Below are 21,319 nucleotides of genomic sequence, written 5' to 3'. Positions count from 1 at the left end.
ATTTACACGTAAAGAACCATTTAATAACTGTGTTTTCAAATGTTCAATTCTGGTATCAAGTTGTCGATATTTCTTAACTCGAGGCCTATTTATATTAACATAGTGAATTGAATTCATGTTTGAAATCATAACGCCGGCATGAACTGTGTTCAAAATGTCATTAATTAGTTGGTTAATAAATTTTATTAACATAGTGAATTGAATTCATGTTTGAAATCATAACGCCGGCATGAACTGTGTTCAAAATGTCATTAATTAGTTGGTTAATAAATTTTATTAAGAGGGATTTAGAGCTCATTAACGCTGAACACTATTGAACAGTTCTTGAGTGACTACTTTTAAACAGACTATAGTTTTAAGATCAATCAAAGGATTAACAGTCTGCCGGCTAAGTGGGAACACACCGTAAAACTTATCTCAAGTCATTATTTACTCCTAATAATTAATCCAAGTGGGGATTATTTGATGTTTCGTTTCGTCCTGAAAAAAAATAAATGAATGGAAATAATCAAAATGACCGACAGTTCTTTTCGAAAAGAATTAAATATTTTGATAGTTGTATTCCGTTTACTGTGGCTTCACATGGCATGTAAAATATACAAGCATGCCTAATCGTATAATGTTATTTCGAATTGTATTGTAACCATGCAGCCTTATTAGGTTCTTATTGCTGTAGACAGTTCATCATACTGGTTTTTTCTTATTTATAAATTATAAACACTTGATTTAGCTAATTATAGAACTTTATGTAGATACAGGAAAAGACAATTATAACAGACAATATCCAGACTGTATATATAAATACTACAGAATTATGATCAAATTGGCATCTAAACACTAAACTACATAGGGGATTTATACCAAACTGGCAGGATAGTGGATTGAGGGGGAGTCACGATCAGACGGACTCGGCATCTAAACACTATTCCACCAAAAACAGACACCAAACCTACAGAGTGTGATAGTGGAGTAAGGGGAGGTCACGATAAGACGGGCCTGGCACCTAAACACAAACCCCACAAAGATGACATCTACCAAACTAGCAGGATAGTGGAGTTAGGGGGAGAGACGGTCAGACGAACTTGGCACCTAAACACTATTCCGCAAATAAAACTGATACCAAACCCAGAGAGTGGGACAGTGGAGTAAGGGGATTCCACGATAAGACGGGCCTGGCACCTAAACACTAACCCCAAACGATGACATCTACCAATCCAGACGCAGACGAGATCATCTACCAAACGATATGTTTTGTATTAAATAAAGGGAAGAACTTCCCACTAAACCAAATCCATGGCCTAAGGCCAAATGGAAAGATTGCAAAATCATATTCTAAAAAACAGGAATCCAGACGCAGACGAGATCATCTACCAAACGATATGTTTTGTATTAAATAAAGGGAAGAACTTCCCACTAAACCAAATCCATGGCCTAAGGCCAAATGGAAAGATTGCAAAATCATATTCTAAAAAACAGGAATCAGCTTCGGCTCTCCTATGTCTTGTCTGCGATATCACTTATGTGGAAGCAGACGTTAAACACCAAGAACGAACGAACGAACGAACGATGATCAAATGCATAAAATGCATAACTTGTTTTCCTCATTGGTCCATCTTCATATTTATACTCTTGAAGGTGTTATCCTTAGATACCTGTACATGCATTACAATAAACACAACAATTTATTCAAAAGAATAAAAAGAAGCTTATAGACATAGAAAATAGGCTTATAAATCTTAAAATGCACATGGATTAACACACACTATCCCTTTCTTATTAGACTACTTATTTAGAGGACTTCAAGATGTCATATCAATAATATAACCCATAATTAATTAAACCATAGAAAGGTAATTATAAGGTCTTGACAGACAGTGGTGACAATATTATCATCATTGGTCGGAAACGTAAGAACGAGTCAAATAGGGACAATTCTTGAGTGAGAAAACGCTCCGCCATTTGCTTCCTATTACTGCCGGCAAAATACCCTAAAGTGAACGACGACGAGTATAATTGTAAGCTCGTTCGTTCGTTCTTGGTGTTTAACGTCTGCGTCCACATAAGTGATATCGCAGACAAGACATAAGAGAGCCGAAGCTGATTCCTGTTTTTTAGAATATGATTTTGCAATCTTTCCATTTGGCCTTAGGCCATGGATTTGGTTTAGTGGGAAGTTCTTCCCTTTATTTAATATAAAACATATCGTTTGGTAGATGATCTCGTCTGCTTCTGGATTGGTAGATGTCATCGTTTGGGGTTAGTGTTTAGGTACCAGGCCCGTCTTATCGTGGCCTCCCCTTACTCCACTATCCCACTCTCTGGGCTTGGTATCAGTTTTATTTGCGGAATAGTGTTTAGGTGCCAAGTTCGTCTGACCGTAACTCCACCTTACTCCACTATCCTGCTAGTTTGGTAGATGTCATCTTTGTGGGGTTTGTGTTTAGGTGCCAGGCCCATTCTTATCGTGACCTCCCCTTACTCCACTATCCCACTCTGTAGGTTTGATGTCTGTTTTTGGTGGAATAGTGTTTAGATGCCGAGTAAGCATAACAATAGGACTATTGTACACGCAACACGTAAATTTCTAGAAAATCGACAATTCTTGGATGTCGCCAAAAGTAATTAATCTCAAAACTAGGCTAATGTATTATGTAAACACAGATATTTTAAGATGTTATATAATGAAATTATATCGGTAATTGCTTTATAATAGATCCTACTGAGAAATAAAATTGTTACATGTTGTCCTTTTTATCACACATTATTGGCACATAAAATATTCCAGTCGGCAAAAATAAAAATATTAACATTTTTTTTTATAAAAATTATCTCCAATTTTTGCGGAAACAATTGAAAGTCCGTACTACATATTAAGTTAGGCTATTATTTTGCAACGTGGTTCTAATCCGTTTAACATCTTTCATACACACAAAGACTAAATAAACATGTTTGATTTTATTAAATGGAACAGAATAAATACTTCTCAAAATTCTCTAAGTATAAGTGTTTTCGACTTAATATTTTTTGTAAATTCATGACTGAAAAATTACATTTACAGAAAATAAATTATATTTAACAGATGATTTTGTTTTATATTTAAGCAAACTAATTATGTTAAAGAGCAGAAAATCTTCTGGCAGCAGATTCTTTATCTGTAATTTTACCTGTTTTTTTAACAGAAATATCATACTGTGACTTAACAGAAAATTGTCTTGTTAAAAAAAAAAAAAAAAAAAACAGAATAAAAAATACAGAAAAAAATCTTGTAAATCTGCTGCCAGAATTTTTTCTGTTTATTACAGAATTATTTTTTACAGTGTACTTAGTGTTTTCAACTAAAATCGTCGATTTAAGAATTAAAATATTAAAATGTCGGTCAATTATACTTTGTGTCTGTTCTCAAGGGGAGTTAATTGTAGACAGACAACGAAACTGTGGTATGGACCACTATGTGTATAGTCTGGAATATGCTACCTTCAAGGACAAATAGAAGATGCTGTTTCCAAGGTTATTTGTAGTGACCAACTACTGGAGAAGGTGGTTGTGTATGGTCAAACGAGGAATGCTTTTATAGGGTCAAATAGGGAATGTTATTTATAGGGTCAAATAGGGAATGTTGTTTATAGGGTCAAATGACTTAATCAAATGAAGAATGTTTAATGACATGGTCAACTGGATAATGTTGTTTTATCGGGGCCATATGAGGGGTCCTTTTTTAGGGACAAAGTATATATTGTTTACAGGGTCATTTTGAATAGACTTTCACTAAATATATCTATAAAAGAATATCAGAGACTGGATTTGTCTACAATATCACCCTTGGTGGAAGTGGACGTAAAACTCCAGTAACGAACGTAAGAGGCTGGACAGTGTGGCCGATCTGTGTAGTTACTGGATCATTAAACGATGATGCCGGCAGAGAGGACAGACATTAATAGATATTTAATAATCATTGTTCAACAGCAGTACAAAAACAGACTTTAGGTAGAAATGAGGGGTGGTTTATTCATCGTCATATCTGTTCGGGTTAAAATACCCTTTATCAAATGATTGTTTCAAATAAACCTGTGATTCGTCATAATGTTTTGGTTTATTTAAAGAAATCATTTGATAAAGGGTGTCCAACCTCGTGGGTTTTCTCCGGGTCGCCCGGTTTCCTTCCACTGCTAAAGACCCCTACGCGCACGCGAATTATTAAAATAAAATTGAACCATATGTTTGTCCCGAAATGACCTAGTTTTGTCGAGTAGACGTTACCCCCTCCCCTCTCTCTCTCTCTCGATCTCTTGATAACGGGTTTTTTTAACCGGTAACATTATGAAGATGAATACACCTCCTCATTTCTACCTTTATCTATATTAGCTACGGTACCCTGTTTTATATTCTTGAATCACTATAATTTGTGGGTTTCTCGTAAATTGATAATATCCAGTTAATATAACATCTATATCTATTAGCTGCTTGACCAATCAATAACATTAGTTAACGATGGCAGTCAGGGTCATCAAATATCAATAGTTATTAACACATCATGTCAGGGGTCAAATTATTTCAATATTTGTCTAGAAGTATTAATGTTTTGTTACTGATAACTTGGTTTATGTTAAGATAGTGTGTGATTATTTTAAATTAAAATAATCACAGGGATGGACTGGTGGCTTGAGGGCACGAGGCTTCTTTCTGGGCCATCCGGATCATTTTTATACGTCCTACTGTTTTGCTCCGAACTGGGCTAATGAAGACGGGCATAAGCCATACAGTGTGCTATGTGGGAAATTTTGCCCGGACAGCGGCACTACGGCCTACTCTTATAACGAATTTCAACTGTCAAGGGATCTTTTACGTGCACGCCAATGTGTACACGGGACCTCGGTTTTTCGTCTTATCCGAATGACTAGACAGCTGTCCTTGTCAGGCCCTCCGATCTGGCAATGCATCTAGTTGTCAAACACAAATGTTTCCAATATCTTGTGTTGATTAAATTCACCATTTATGTAGAACAGTATAGGACGTTAAACCCCATTTTATTTCATGATTAAATGTCGATTGTTTAATTAATAATTCACGAATCCAATCATTTTCATAAAGGTCAATTTAAGATTGACGAGATTTTTGTTCGTCTGTTTTCTTGTTTTTCACCTTTTTTTTTTGGTGACGTTTAAATAACTGTAGGCTACAGATGACAAAAGAGAAAGTAAAGCAAAAAAACAAAAATCAATGAATTATAAAGTGATTAATGCGTGGACCTACAACAAGTATGGCTGATTAAGTCTGAGTCTATTAAATAGGTTTCAGGTCATTAGGGCCTAATAATATAAAATAAGTCAGACAAATTGGACTTGATAAAAGACAGCTTTCATTACAACGGCACCATTTTGAGACATCTCCCAGAAGGTTAACACAATCTGATTAAAATACAGATATATATTTTGTTTCGTTTTTACTTTCTATGGAGAGAGAGAGAGAGAGAGAGAGAGAGAGAGAGAGGGAGAGAGATTTTAAAAGATAATATTTTGTTCGTGGAACCACTTCCGGGTTAACTCTTTGTCCCAAAAAATGTTGCACACAGAAAACCTTAGTTTGAAATGGTTTAAACAATATTTTATTCAGGTTGACTGAATGGGGTTGGGGAATAGGCTTAGTCTATGTAAAACCCCTCTTCCTAAATAATTTTTATATATAATATTAATGCAAATGGGTGCATAATATACATAGTTAAAACGTTGAGGTATATATAAATAAATACAATTATTATTATTGCAGGAGGTCACTTGTCGGGTATTGAGACAAGAACAACAGCACATCTCCTACCGAATATTCTTAATTTGTTTAAAGTAGCTAAGTCTCTTGCTCAATATCATCCAAAGTCTTCCACATTGAAAACACGAATTATTTGTCAATTTAAATCAACATTGATGTTGTGATCTTACCGGGAAAAAATAGGCTTCTGATATCCAATATTTAATTATGCGTTGCGACCCATTTGTGTCGATTTCTAGGACCCAAATATTAGCCATTTAGCTCCTTTAATTTCAAGCCGGTAACGAAATTATATGTTCTGTTCATTTTAAAATTACATTCAATTGTTTTAACCTTTTCTGTAATTGTTTATGGTTATGTTAGGAATACAATGACGTCCGGATTGCGTGCATATTCATTAGAATACTACTGACGTAATTATCTTGTTTAAGATTTGAAACAGTGCCCAGATTTAAGGGACTTAGATTGATATTTCAAAATAAACGTAAGTACATCATTAGCACCATTATAATAATATTCTTTAAGTAGCATTTAGTAACTGATGGGTAGATAAATAAACTATAAACATACTTATGGAAAACATTAGCTTGAAAACGTTGAGAGAATATTCTTCGAAACGTCACCTAAATAAATCAGTAGCTGTTTTCCATAAGTATGTTTGTAGTTTATTATAATAATATCATCATTTATAAAGCCTGTCAAAGGAGCTAAATCACTAATATTTCGGACCTAGAAATTGACACAAATAGGTCGCAACGTATATAATAATGTAATATGAATGAATATATTAACTGATTTACATTCAGTCGTTTCCGTTTTTACTCTAATTTCAAAACAATTATGTTCGGCGAAAAACGCCAGAAGTCTCAATCGAATGGAAATCTCTAGCGTCTGTTTATTCGAGTCTACACTGATAGTATTCATTGCGCATGCTCTCCATATAAGAATATGAGGTCAGCGTTTGATATGACTTCTGGAATATGTCTAGCCTCATTCTTCAAGTCCCCTGTTACAAATGACGCTGAAACACATTATGGTACACGATTCGTGTTCCAATCGTAAAATGTTTATTTTGTCTTGAATATTGGATATCGGAAGCCCATCTTTTCCCGGTAAGATCACAACATCAATGTTGATTTAAATTAACAAATAATTCGTGTTTTCGATGTGGAAAATTTTGGATGATATTGAGTTAGAGACTTAGCTACTTTAATACTGAAGAACGGTTTCACAGGCACTGTTGGTTGTTATATTCTCTGATTATTTTACAGATCAGGGTTTTGAAAAAAATAATATTTTGAGTTTAGATTTATTAGACCCATTCATACGTTAATTGTTTCATTGACGTAGTTTATTCCATAGAAATGGTCTGGACTATTAGAATACTATAATCGCGCAGATATTTCCAAAGTTAAAGGTTTGATGCAACCATTGCATTTTTGCAAAAAAACTCAAATTTCCCACGGTTAATACATGCTCAATATGTACTCAGATTGATAAGTTAACATTTAATTAAGAAAACAAAATGAAAATACCAACGCTAGATAATGTCCTAGCTCGGATTCAATCAGACTTCAACTTGACTCAGCAGGTTTCTCCATACCAGTAAAAGATGGTAGCGTCTTGATACAATCGAGCAGCATAGATGGATGGATGACATTTCAATTTATCATAACTTTGTAAATACTGAACAGGACGGATCCATTGGACTGATATTCCATTGTGAAATATATCCCTTGCCTTATATTGATGTGAAATATTGATGTGAAATATAGCTGATACCGATAGGCCTACCTAATATTAGAATTTCCCGTACGGTATCATATATATTGACGTGTAAATACAGCTAGTACCTAATATTAAAGTGTCAAATATCTTATTTCAGTGTATAATTCTGTCTTAATTTCAGCTTGTAATTAGAATTAATGTGCTTTAATTTTTCAAAAGTCACACGAACAGCATGACGCAACCTCACAAAACCGTTATATATGTAGTTCGCGTCTACTCTTTATCACCAGTCAACCAGACACTTAAATTATCCTTCACAAGAATAAAGGTGTCCACTTCTCCAGTCTAGCTACCGATTCAAGAAGATCAAAGGTTAGCATGATCTCAATCAAGTATGCTTGACGATTGGTGGAAGTCGATTGGAAATTGTCGCAAAAGATTTATTTATCAGATTATGAACGATTTTATGCTACTTGAAGAAGTGATGAAATAATGATAAGTATCCAAAACTCGATTAAACTAAAAAGAGCTCAACATTAAACCGTAGATAAAGACGTGTTATTTAGAGTACAGAAAGGGCGGTTTTAAGCTTTTGCTGTGGGACTCTGCATCAAACTAAACTGCTCAACATAGGTTTTTAAAAAGGGCATTAAACTGTAGATAGGGTTAGGGTTAGGGCAAGGGCGGTTGGTTATAAGCTTTCGTCGTTGGACATGGCTCTACATCAAACTATTTAACATAGGTTATAAAAAAGGCATTAAACTGTAGATAAAGATGTATTAAACTTAGTACAAAAAGGGTGGTTATAAGCTTTTGCCTGTGAATGATTGTTCAAGTCAGCTACCTAAGTTACACTGTATTAGATCACTTTGAAGTTGCTTTATTCATAGGCTTGAATAGCAGGAAAATGTGTTTACGGTTGTCAAATTTCCCTAATTTTCTTGGGCGGGGGGGATCCCAACACACCAACATGGTAAGCTCTGTTCATTGGCCTCTCGCAGACGACCTGTGCTGCCATATTTAACCCAAAAAATTTTCAAGGAATTTCAGGTTCTACCCCCTTAACATTCATATAGAGCCCGTTCACCTATATATGTAAATGGGTCACATAATGTCCCTGACAAAAGTTGAGATTAATTAGTATTAAACTCAGTAATTGTGTAGCCATAATTGTACCCTGTGTTAATATGTTCAAAGAAGATATGTGTTTGCCAAGTTAAGACCTAGATAATGTAAAGAGTATTTGCTGAAAATTTCAGTCAAATTGATCCACTATGAACTGAGAATTTAGCCATTGAATTATGAGCCTAGTCTCGATCATCATTACTAAAGTCCGTACAATAAAATATATAGTCTTGATTATCTATTTCTTGATGTAAACATGAATGAGCGGAGAGCAGCAGATTGGATCCTAATCCAGTAGATGTCGCAGGCTAGCAATGACATCAAGGGTTGATTATGGTCTGGATAAGTTAATTAATGTCTAATTAATAATTTAGATAACATTTCAGGCCTAAAGAAAGACCTACAATAGGCAGATTAAGCTCTAGCATAATGTATGTTTAAGCAATTTTATGATTATATCGTTATCATTTCCATTTGAAGGGACGAACAAAAACTCTAAACCCATGGTGCAAAGCGTGTCATTTCATCTGCTTAACGTAAGCTCTAAGAACAGCCTTTGCTTGATCAAATGTCGCCAGAAATAAACATCTTAGTACCTTGCATTCCATATAAATGGGTTAGCCTTAAAGAGAATGTAAGTTAGATGTTGTTTTCCGTTTGTCATAACCAATCAAGATACTGATGTTGGAGAGAAAGAGAGAGAAATGGGATTTAACCTCCACTCGACACAAACTAGGTCATTTCGGGACTAACACGGTTCAAATTTATTTCAATAATTTGCTTGCGCGTAGGAGACTTTAGCAGTGGGAGGAAACCGAAGGACGCGGAGAAAACCCACGGGGTTCAACAGGCGACCCTACTCCTTGTCATGTACAACCAGGGAATCAAAACCACGCCAGTTGACTCATGACAGGCCTTATGATACAGCACGCACGTGCTAACCATTCAGCCATCCACACCCCTGATGTTGGAAACAGAGAGTTTATATTTTAGGTTATGTGTAGCAAGATAGTAAGTAGCTTGGTGGAATCATTATAGCCATACTGTATTTGGGCCACAGTGTGTCAGAGAATAGCGGTTGGTTCACAAGCCAGGCAGAGCCTCGCCCGACCTGCGAGCAGTGGCGGCGCCAGCCGTCAGTGATTGGAGGGGCAAAGCTGGGGCAAAGTCCAAGGTTAAGGGGGCAAAGGCACGAGCTTCAACTAGGGGTAGGGGTTCTCCCCCAGAAAATTTTGAAAAACAGGTTGCCGGAAATGCAGCCTGTCAGTATTTCAGGCACTGATCGATGAGGTAAAGTGTCAAATGAACGAACTTGCGAATCACGACGAAGCCCACTCACGAGTGTCAAAGTAGGGAGTCCTCCCCCAGAAAATTTTGAAAAATAGACTGCCAGAAATGCTGTCTTACAGTTTTCTGTCAGGCACCGATTGTCGAGATAAATAGATCTGCCCAGATACCGTTCGTCGCATGATCACTAGTTTATCCGACTAGAGAACAAAATGTCAAATGAATGGACTTGCGAACCTCAGCGAATTCCCCTTGTGAGCGCCAAAGTAGCGAGTACATTGGGGACCTCGCCAAGAAAATTTTGAAAAATAGACTGTTGGAAATGCTCTACAACATGCAAGTTTATGACTGAGTGGGGATGTAGGATTTATTCACCGTAGAAGGTATTGATTACCGAAACGTATCGCAAATACTTTTTTTATTTTCTAAAATTATTGAGGGGGCAAACAGAGGGCAGACCAGATTGCCCCCCCCCCCCCAGTGCCACCACTGCCCGCGAGCAACGTATGTGCTAGCTGTGCAAACACCACAAGTGTGATCCCGCACGGCAAAATTGACTCCCTGAGACTCGATTTCTGAGGTTTGATACACTATTAGTTTTGGCATCTTGTTAAACCATGGATTGATTAATACCCTGTAAAACCAAGATCAAAACACTGCTGCGGCTGACCCGCAGACAGAAATATACCCATAAAACAATCAGAAAGACGATTTTGTAAACCTACGCACCATGATTTATAGTATTCTACAGCAAAGAATTATATTTATCTATTTGTGCATGTAAGAAGGGTTTGGGGGATAAATAAAATCTACTCGTCCTTTTTGATATCAAAAAATATCAACACTCGTTGATAAAGTAAAAAGGCAGATATGAGCCTCGTTTTTTGTTACTTTATCAACTTGTGTTGATATTTTTCTATATCAAAAAAGACTGGTAGGAGATTCTCTATGTGTACACTTGAAACAAGGCTATATGCTGGCACTCTGCACCACAATTAAAATCCTATTGTTAAATCTGGCCCTGAGTCTGGGTGATATTCCCTTTAAGCCAGTTATACACATTGTTCTTTAAATCTTGCCTTTGCCTACTATCAAATAGATTATAGTCCTTTTTATTAGGACACTTGTTCTTTAACTAAAATCGACTTTTTCTGATAACCTTCATGATTACAACTTCTAGAAATGAAGCCAATGGAGCATAAATTTGGTCCAGTAATTCTTCATGTGGAAGACCTATGTGATTAAAGACTCATAAATCACGTGTGATTATTGGAGAGCGGCTCCCACTTGGTTACCATTTTATATGTTTTAGCGATTTATCTTGCGGTGTAAAGTCAGTAATTTCCGTATAGATTGACCCATTTCTCGATACTGTCTGATTACCTGAAAAGGTCAAGGTTCTTCCAATGTTTTGATTTCTCAATATTATTAAACATATAATTACAGTTAATTACACACACAAAGAATGAGATAGGGTTTAATATCCACTCGACACAAACTAGTTCATTTCAGGATTAACATAATATGGATGAATTTTATTTCAATAATTTGCTTGCACGTATGGGTCTTTAGCAGTGGGAGGAAACAGGAGGACCCAGAGAAAACACACAAGGTTGGACCAGAGACCCTACTCCTTGTCACGTACAACCAGGGAATCAAAACCACGCCAATTGACTCAATGACAGACCTTATGATACAGCGTGCACATGCTAGACATTCGGCCATCTAACCCCCCTTAAAAAAAAAAGAACGGTATATTATCAAATATTGATATGAGTTGAAATAATGGTGGATTTGGGTAGATTTGGGTCAATTCGGGTAGATCGTGATACCCAAAAAGAAAGATTTAAGCAAATAAAAAGAAACTTCATTTTTCTGGCAGCAGACTTAGAAGCCACAAAAATCTACGTTGTAGTTTCTCAAACGTAAAGAGTTTGGCCGAGCGTGTGATAAATATAATCACAATAAGTGAAAAAACTCAGGTTGTGTTTTCTTCTGCTACACAATAAAGGAAATCTGCCCGAGTTGAAATGAAATGAAATGGGGTTTAATGCCCTACTGTTAATGTTTGGGGTTGTGTGTGTGTGGGGGGGGGGGGGAGTGAGGAGAGGGGCGAAGTCATTCTGGGGATAAAAAATAATTTAGACAGCAATTTTCATATTATTATCATTATTAAATTCGGAGTTAACATTTACAACCCTAGCCAATTTTAGAGGGGATCCATATTGCAATCATATAGAGGGGACCCATATGGCAGTCATACATGGTTCTCATTTGCCAGTCATAGAGGGATCCCATACACCAATCATAGATGGGCCCCACATGCCAATTATGAAGGGGACCCATATAGCAATCATCGAGGAGACCTATTATGCCAATAAAAGAGGGTTCCCATACGCCAATTAAAGAGGAGGTGTCATATGCCAATTATAGAGGAGGACCTGTATGCCAATTATAGAGGGGGTGTCATATGCCAATTATAGAGGGGACCCCATAAGTAATCATAGAGGGGACCCATATGGCAGTCATTCATGGTTAATATGCTAATAATAGAGGGATCTCAAAGCCATAAGCTAATCCAAGAGGGGTCCCATGGCAATCATAGAAGGGGTCCATATGGCAATCATGCATGGCTTCTGTACACCAGTCATAGATGGGTCCACTCTATATTGGCGCGCGGGACCCATATATGAATGGTGTACAGAAGCCATGCATGATTGCCATATGGACCCCTTCTATGATTGTCATGGGTCCCGCGAGCCAATATAGAAGGGACCCATCCATAAGCTAATCATAGAGGGGTTCAATGCAGCAAATATAGAGGGGACCCATCCATAAGCCATTAGAGGGGTTCCATATATAAGCCAATCATAGAGGAGTGTCCCATCCAGCAATCATAGAGGGGTGTCCCATACAGCCAAACCTAGTGGTGTCCCATACAGCAATCATAGGGGTGTCCCATACAGCAAACATAGGGGTGTCCCATACAGCAATCATAGAGGGGTGTCCCATACAGCAATCATAGAGGGTTCTATACAGCAATCATAGATGGGTGTCCCATTCAGCAATCATAGAGGGGTTCCATACAGCAATCATAGGGGTGTAGTGCATGGGGTGTCCCATACAGCAATCATAGAAGGGTGTTCCATGCAGCAATCATAGAGGGGTGTTCCATACAGCAATCATAGAAGGGTCCCAGAAGTAAATACCAGTACTCGTATATCTCTTTGAATGTACCGGTACCTGACAAAATGGGATTATTATTATTATTATTGTTCGATTTATATAGCGCTTCATTACACGTGAAGTGTTTCTAAGCGCATTTCACAAACATATACTTCAAACACACAGAAACAATCAAAATCAGGAGAACATAATTAAACACAGCTGCCTGTTAGGCGCTATTATTCAAAGGTTTATATCCAACAAATCAACAGGCTAATCTCTATATTGAACTCAGTCGAGGTATTACCTGATGAACACCTACACCAAGTAGAGTTCAAAAATAAAAAACAAAGTTTAAAAGAATCAACTTCATTAACAAAAATTAAACAATCAAAAACTAAACAGATAAATCAAATTCAAACGAAACAAATAAAACAAAGAAAATGAAAAGAGCAGTTCATTACCATTCTACATTAACAAAATAAAGGAAAACAACTTGTGAAATTTTTTTCAAAAAATAAGAGCAAAGTAACACTAATGTAATATGTAATCAGATTGATTTAACATTTAATCCTTTGTTAAAACATATGTTTTTTTATTCAATAATTAGCGAATATAACATTCCTTTTCATTGGGTGTTTTATTTTCATTATTCAATCACCATTAATTTAAGAAATAAAAAAAAAAAATAGAAATCAGGTGATTGATCTGGTGTTTTTCTTCGCTAATACCGTTGCCAGGTATGATGGGTCAGCGAGTTGATTGGCTACCGCCAAATGATGGGTGCGAACTGATTCGCACTCGTCAAAAATGGGTTATACTAGTTGAAATTTTGGACCAGCACGACGTATTTCATAGCAAAGCATGTGCAAGTGTCTGTATTTTAAGTTGTTTGATGGTCTCAAGCTTAAGACAATGAAAAATATATTGAAACAAGATTCGTGTTGTTTCTATATATTACTTAATATCTCGCTCTTGAAAATTAAACCACACATATTTGCTAGCACTTTGGTAATATTTTGATGTCCTTTTGTTTCTTTGTCTTTCTTCTTCATTTCCCTGGTACCTGGTCAAATCCCTTATCATTTATATCTTTTAAAGTTCTGATCAATAAGTTCGATAAGTTTGCTGTATCGAGAATATCAGAATAATTTGTTAAACTATAGCTGACAAGCGTGTTAGATTGATTCTATATTTAGAAAATACATCTTTTATAGACTTTACGGACTGAAATTTCTCACACGTTTGGTTAGATTTGATGATTATACATGCTTAAATATTTATTCATCTTTCATGTGAGAATTTGATGTAATTTACGATTGTAAAATTACTTTAAATCCCAAGAGTACAGAACAATATTATACCAAAGAGGTAAATTGTTGACATATAGTTATTGAAGTGGAATACAACGGGATGATTTTGCATTGAGTTTAGATATTCTTACACGTACGAATTCGATCCCAATCTTTTAGAAAGGTTCACCATCTTCATTAGCCCAGTCGGTGCAGAAAAGTAGGACGTTAAACCCCATTTCATTTTTGAGACTAACAATGGGTTTATATAACATAATTTGTCATTTTATATCAAAATATTTTATAAACATTACTGATTGAAAGGTTTTAACCCTTTAGAGGGGATTAGGTTGATGTCCGAATGGCTTAACTTAGAGGGGGTGGCCGAATGGTTACCGTACGTGCACGTTGAATCATGAGTAGGGTCGCCTGTCCAACCTCATGGGTTTTCTCTGGATCCTTCGGTTACCTCCCACTGCTAAAGACCCCTACGCACAAGCGATTTTATTGAAATAAATTTGAACCATATGTTAGTCCCGAAATGACCAAGTTTGTATCGAGTGGAAGTTAAACCTCATTTCTCTCTATTTGTAGTCCTTGGTGCACTCGAAATGGTAACTATGGCCTATAGATTGCCCCAAACCGATCTAATTACTTGAATAGCTGTGGAACCACTTACAATTCAGAGAGCTATTCACATATGTCTCGGTTATCACGTGGCTAAGTGGGTAAGATGCTCGATAGCTAGCCTGGTGGTCGATCCCTGCAATGGCCGAGAAAGTTCATCCAGATTTTCCGGCGTGATTTCCACTTGTCAGTGATGCAGGATGGAGTGCCTGACAAGGACAGCTGTCTAGTCGTTCGGATGGGACGAGAAACCGAGGTCCCGTGTACACATTGGCATGCACGTAAAAGATCCCTTGGCAGTTGGAATTCGATATAAGAGTAGACCGTAGCGCCGCTGCCCGGGCAAAATTTCCCTCATAGCACCTTGTATGGCGTATGCACGTCTTCATTAGCCCCATTCTGAACATCTGAGACACGCTATCTGTGGAGAAGTATCTCAGACACAGTCAATAGCCATGATATCCATATCACGTGATCTACACATCACAGGTCATGACATTGACGTCAATGGGTCATGAGGTCAACAACACGTTAAATTGTAAACAATAGGTTTATCTTCAGCATTGTGTCCTTTGCACCCATAAAGACTATATAATTTGTACAGTCCCAACATGTTCTCTCTTCTTCCAATGATTTTTCACAAAAATAACATCTACAACTCATAGAATTGACATTGTCTTCAATGACAGTGTCTGCGAATGGTTGGCACTATTTTGTGCGTCGGTCGTGTCTATTTCAGATATACACAATCAATTCTGTTGATGTCTTTTGCGTTGTGATTGACTAATAGTTAATTTATTTCAGTTCTAAAACAAATATTTTAAACTTTTAACGCAAATTGAGAAAATAGCCAAATTCTGGCTGGGATTACTGAGCAAAATGGCCATTCACTGTATACGTGCGAAAAAAAAGCTAGCCACCAATTAATTTTCGTAGGTTAGTTACGTACGCATTAGCCCAGTTTAGGAGCAGAACAGTGAAACGTTAAACCCCATTTCATTTCATTTCATTTCATATGTCTCGAGTGGTATGGGGGGATAAAAGGAACAATAGTTGTGGGCGTAATCGGGGTGTCCAGAAATATACTGGTGTGAACTATATCACGTTTCTCTAACCTTCTTCAAAACACTGGGGGTACAGTATGTAAATGTACTAAGTACTAAAGGGTTAAGAAATTTATAACAGTAGTTGTGAGCTTAATCTCTTGGTCTAACAAACTATAGTTGTGAGCGTAATCGGGCTGTCCAGGGATATACTAGTGTGAACTATGTCACATTTACTAATTTTCTTCAAACAACTGGTGTAGTCATGATTAATATGTAAATGTACCAAGTGCTAAAGGGTTAAGACATTTGGGGATCGTGGTGGCTAAGTGGGGAAGACGCTGGCTCGCTAGTCTGGAGGTCAGGTGTTCGATCCCTGCATTGGCCGAAAAAGTTGATCCAGATTTTCCGTCATGGTTCCCCTTTGTCAGTGATACAGAACGGAGGGCCTGACAAGGGCAGCTGTCTAGTCTTCGGATGGGACGAAAAACCGAGGTCCCGTGTACGCATTGGTGCACACGTAAAAGATCCCTTGACAGTTGAAATTCAATAGAAGAGTAGGTCGTAGTGCCACTGTCCGAGCAAAATTTTTCTCATTAGCCCAGTTGGGAGCAGAACAGTAGGACGTTAAACCCCATTTAATTTCATTTCATTTCATTTCTGTTGAAACAATAGTTGAAAAAAAACCCCAATAAACACTGATAATCTCTTATACTGGGAGATCTGTCATATAAGTTACAACTTAATTAATTGATTAATTGTCTCTAATGGCTAATTATAATGGAGTCCTTAATTTTTTACTTGAACTGATATGTGCGTTTGTTGTTTGTGGTGTCTGTGTCCTGTCCGTAGGTTTGTCTTGTGTAATTGTTTTGTGTGTGGTGCAGTCCACCTGCACATACTATTATAGTAATTGATTAATATTAAAATATAGATTTCAAATTAAAAACAGAATTACAAATAATAAAATAACATTTGACCTAGACATAGGTCATAATTTTACGTTAATCACATATATTTATTTCCACGAAAACACAACAACTTAGACAGAAATCGGTTTGTTTTGAATTGATGTAGTCCATTACGTACGGAGGCAGTAATTAATGCATGTCTACCAAATGTTGTGGCGAATCTCAGAATTCGATCAGAGAAACCATTAACAAATTTGAGAAAACTAGTCAGACGGGACATGTTCTACATCCTGTAATAAACCTAAACCAGAAAATATTTTATATGGAAAAAAAGAGTATAGGAATGTCTTCCGCTGGGATTGAATGATGAATGGAAGTTTTACAGATGAGAAACCATGTTGATAAAGTTGTGAATGAATGTTTTTGTTTATGTTCCTAAATCACGAGAAGGATCTGGATGATATTAGTCTGACTCCGCCGAACCAAAATGAAATGAAATGAAATGGGGTTTAACGTCCTACTGTTCTGCTCCTATACTGGGCTAATGAAGACGGGCATGCGCCATACAGTATGCTATGAGGGAAATTTTGCCCGGGCAGCGGCACTATCGCCTACTCTTAAATCGAATTCCAACTGCCAAGGGATCTTTTACGTGCATTCCAATGTATACACGGGGCCGCGGTTTTTTCGTCTCATCCAAAGGACTAGACAGCTGTCCTTGTCGGGCCCCCCGTTCTGCACCACTGACAAGGGGAAACGACGTTGGAAAATCCATGAACTTTCTTGGGCCAATGCAGGGATCGAACACCCGACGTCCAGGCTAGCGAGCCAGCGTCTTAACCACCTAGCCACCTTGGCTCCCCTGCCGAACCAATCTACTGGAATCGAAATGAAAATATACGCTCTAATTTAAGTAGTTCTTATGTCCAATTGTTCCATATATTTTTGTCTCCCACCTTTCTGAGCAGAGAGAAAGAAATGGGGTTTAACGTCCACTCCACACAAACTAGGTTACTTCGGGACTAACATATGGTTCTATTTTATTTCAATAATTCGCTTGCTCATAGGGGACTTTAGCAGTGGTAGTATCACTGCACTAAACCAGAAGTTGTAGTTCAACACTGCTAGGTCTGTATCACTCTGCGGCTTGAGCTGCCCTTGTACCCAAATTTCAGCCTTGGGGCAGTCCTAGTGTAGTTGACAACCCTGAACAGACAAATGACATTCACAAATATAGAAAAAGAGAAAGAAATGGGGTTAAACATCCACTCGACAAAAACTAACAGAGGACACTGGAGAATGTGATTGTTGGGGAGATTGTAGGTTAGGGTTAGGGTAAGCATTGGGACTAGGTCTTAGGTTAGGGTTGGGATTAGTGTTCGCCCTGTATATATATAAAAAAAATATGGACTAAAAAACTACATTTGTATATATTTGAATTAGTATAAGAGCCTCAATAGCATTTTGTTTCAATTAAAAGTCTTGATATATTTACTGCAGGATTATACTTGAGTGGTTATATTAGATAATTGTTCCTGATTCCACGTGATAGTTCCTATACGTGACAGCAGAGTAGATCCACTCTCTTCACATACAGAGTTGAAAAGGGAAATTAGAAAAAAGTAGGGAAGAGGGGATTATAGTCGTATGAATACAACAGGAAATTACTTCACCGAGGGATATAACTCTCTTCAAATTAACTTCCGTTTAACGAGCACAATACATTAACGTCACCTCTCACTGTTCGTCATATTAACCCCACTAGCTGTCACAAACACTGTCACATAACCTTTATGGCCGACAAGAGACAGGGAAAAAAATCTCTATTTTCGGATTTAATTAGGATTTCCATATCTGTACAGTCGTTAAGACTAATATTCAATCATGTTGGGCCGTTTAGCTGTCACAGTTAATGTTAAAGAAAATAGTCCGTCTTGTGAACATTGTGTTCTGAAGTAAAAGAAATATGGGTTCATGGCCACCAGTGCTGTAGGCATAATCTTTTAGTGCAGTTCAGTTATTGAATATTTTCCTGTTTACATTTTCAGGAGGCGCCGTTGCTTAGTGAGTAATTATATGGCACTAGCTCATTAACCCGATGTCCCAGGCTTATAGACCATACCTGATAAACCGTTCACAATATCAATCTAATATAGTATACTGTTAATTAGAAATGAAATGAAATGGGGTTTAACGTCCTACTGTTCTGCTCCTACTGGGCTAATGACGACGGGCATATGTCATACAGTGTGCTATGAGGGAAATTTTGCCCGGGCAGTGGCACTACAGAGTATTTTTATATCAAATTCCAACTGCCAATGGGATTTGCTACGTGCACGCATATGGGTCCTCGGTTTTTCATACCATCCGAACGACGACAGCTGTTCTGCACCACTGACAAGGGGAAACCATGCCGGAAAATCCTGATGAACTTTCTCTGGCAATGCAGGGATCGTTTGTTAATTAGAAATTTCTCAGATTTAGTAATGTATGTGTTTCCATGGAAACAAATTGAACTTAGTTTTTGGTATGCAAGGGTGCTTAATATTCCTGACTGAGTTTTCTTGTTATATTTATTCTACAATGAATATATTTTTCAGGTTTCCTTAAAGATTTTGTGTGCTGGATCTCATTTTGTAAAAAGAAAAATTGAGGTAAGTGTTCTCTCTTTTAAAGGGACCATCCCGATTTTAACAGGGTCTCAGAAATAAATATATGTGTATGTATGAAATTTAAGCGCCAAAATGTATAGGAATGGTGTATGTACCTTGTCTCATAATTTCAGCTCAAAATATTGAGTCGTTTGGACGTGAATGTCAAAACCGAACCCTTTTAAGATTTTGGGTCAATTTTTTCATTGGGTGACCTGATAATCGATTCCCATTCCTTTAGAGGACTATACAGTGCATGAACCACGTGCTGTATTTGATAACGAAATGTAAATTTCACCTACACATTATTTTTATAGAATAAAAGTCTGGTTTTATCCAGACACCGTATAATACAGCTTGGGACACCGGTCTCGATTTCCAGATGACGACTGACGGGGCTAAGTTGTTAGAAAACGTATCGCGTATATTGAGTTAGTTGCCCTGCCTAAGGTAAAGGATTTTAAGGGCTTTTATCACAAAATTAAGAAGTTTTATTTTCCAAAATATAATCAAGATTGGCCCTTTTAAGAGAATTGAAAGTATTCTGGACCAAAACTGCATCCATTTTATTGGTTGGATAGTAATAAAACCAGTCATGGCCATCGAGAACTTATACAGTATTTAATAATTCAAGGGACAATGTAACTTATTGTGAGCCTGAGAGGGAGAGAGAAATGGGGTTTAACGTCCACTTGACACCAACTAGCTCATTTTGGGACAAACATAATGTTATGGTTCCATTGTATTTTAGTAATTCACTTGCGTGGAGGGGTCTTTAGCAGTGGGAGGAAACCAGAGTACCTGGGAAAAAATGACGAGGTTCACATACAAACTGGGAATCGACACCACACCGCTTGACTCATTGACAGACCTTATGATCTAAAGTGCACATTTTGGAGCATTCAGCAACCCACCCACCCTTCTGAGACAGTTGATACCTGTTAGCTTTATACAGATTTGTTAGCTATGTGAACTCAAACGAGAATTATTATCAAATGTTCTAGAAGGAGTATGCATCACTGCCTTATGCATGAACGGCATACGTGACAAGGAGTAGGGTCGCCTGTCCAACCTCGTGGGTTTTCTCCGGGTCCTCTGGTTTCCTCCTACTGCTAAAGACCCCAATGTGCAAGCAAATTATTGAAATGAAATTGAACCATATGTTAGTCCAGAAATGACCTAGTTTGTTGTGAGTGGAGTTAATCTCTCTCTCTCTTCCTCTCTCCCATCACTGCCTTATGCATGACACCCATCATTAATACCGATCATGGCTACTGGATTCAAGATAACCATGGGGACTTTAGTCCAAGTTGTAAATTAAGCTCAACTGCCATTCATAAAAAAGCAAGATTCCACGGTTACAACCAATTTAAGAGATTTCTTATAGCATGGTTAATATAGTTTTATGTACTATAGGCATTAAAAATGTTGTACAAACATAATACTTCTAGACTAGACATTAACGTAACACTTGCTGAAGTAGATCAGACGTAAATTACAAGTTGGGAGAAAATTTGTTTGCTCGATGGCGAACCTTGTATTCACTTATACTAGTATCTTCTGAATAATTGAAGAAGCGTTAAGGGCACTTATCTTAAAGTCTTGTAAACACATTGATGTATTAATGGTGTAGACATATGAGTGGACGCTCTCTCTCTATGAGATAGGTGATGATTTACGTCTAATGGCTGGAGTATAATCATGTAACCCTACTTTATATAATGATTGAG

The 21,319-nt window shown here is 37.3% G+C and overlaps 1 protein-coding gene across 1 annotated transcript in view; it reads left to right on the top strand.

The window, feature by feature from the left end:
- Positions 1-21,319, top strand: part of LOC126825243 (uncharacterized) — a 173,801-nt gene that overhangs the window by 125,084 nt on the left and 27,398 nt on the right. The window contains exon 5 of the mRNA XM_050554811.2: positions 19,539-19,592. Coding sequence (XP_050410768.1) covers positions 19,539-19,592 — 54 coding nt within the window. The remainder of the gene's footprint in view (positions 1-19,538; positions 19,593-21,319) is intronic.

Source organism: Patella vulgata, chromosome 6, assembly GCF_932274485.2.
Source record: "Patella vulgata chromosome 6, xgPatVulg1.2, whole genome shotgun sequence".
In the NCBI taxonomy this organism is placed as follows: domain Eukaryota; kingdom Metazoa; phylum Mollusca; class Gastropoda; family Patellidae; genus Patella; species Patella vulgata.
Note: the sequence above shows the minus strand (reverse complement) of the source record. Positions and strands in the feature narration are given on the sequence as shown.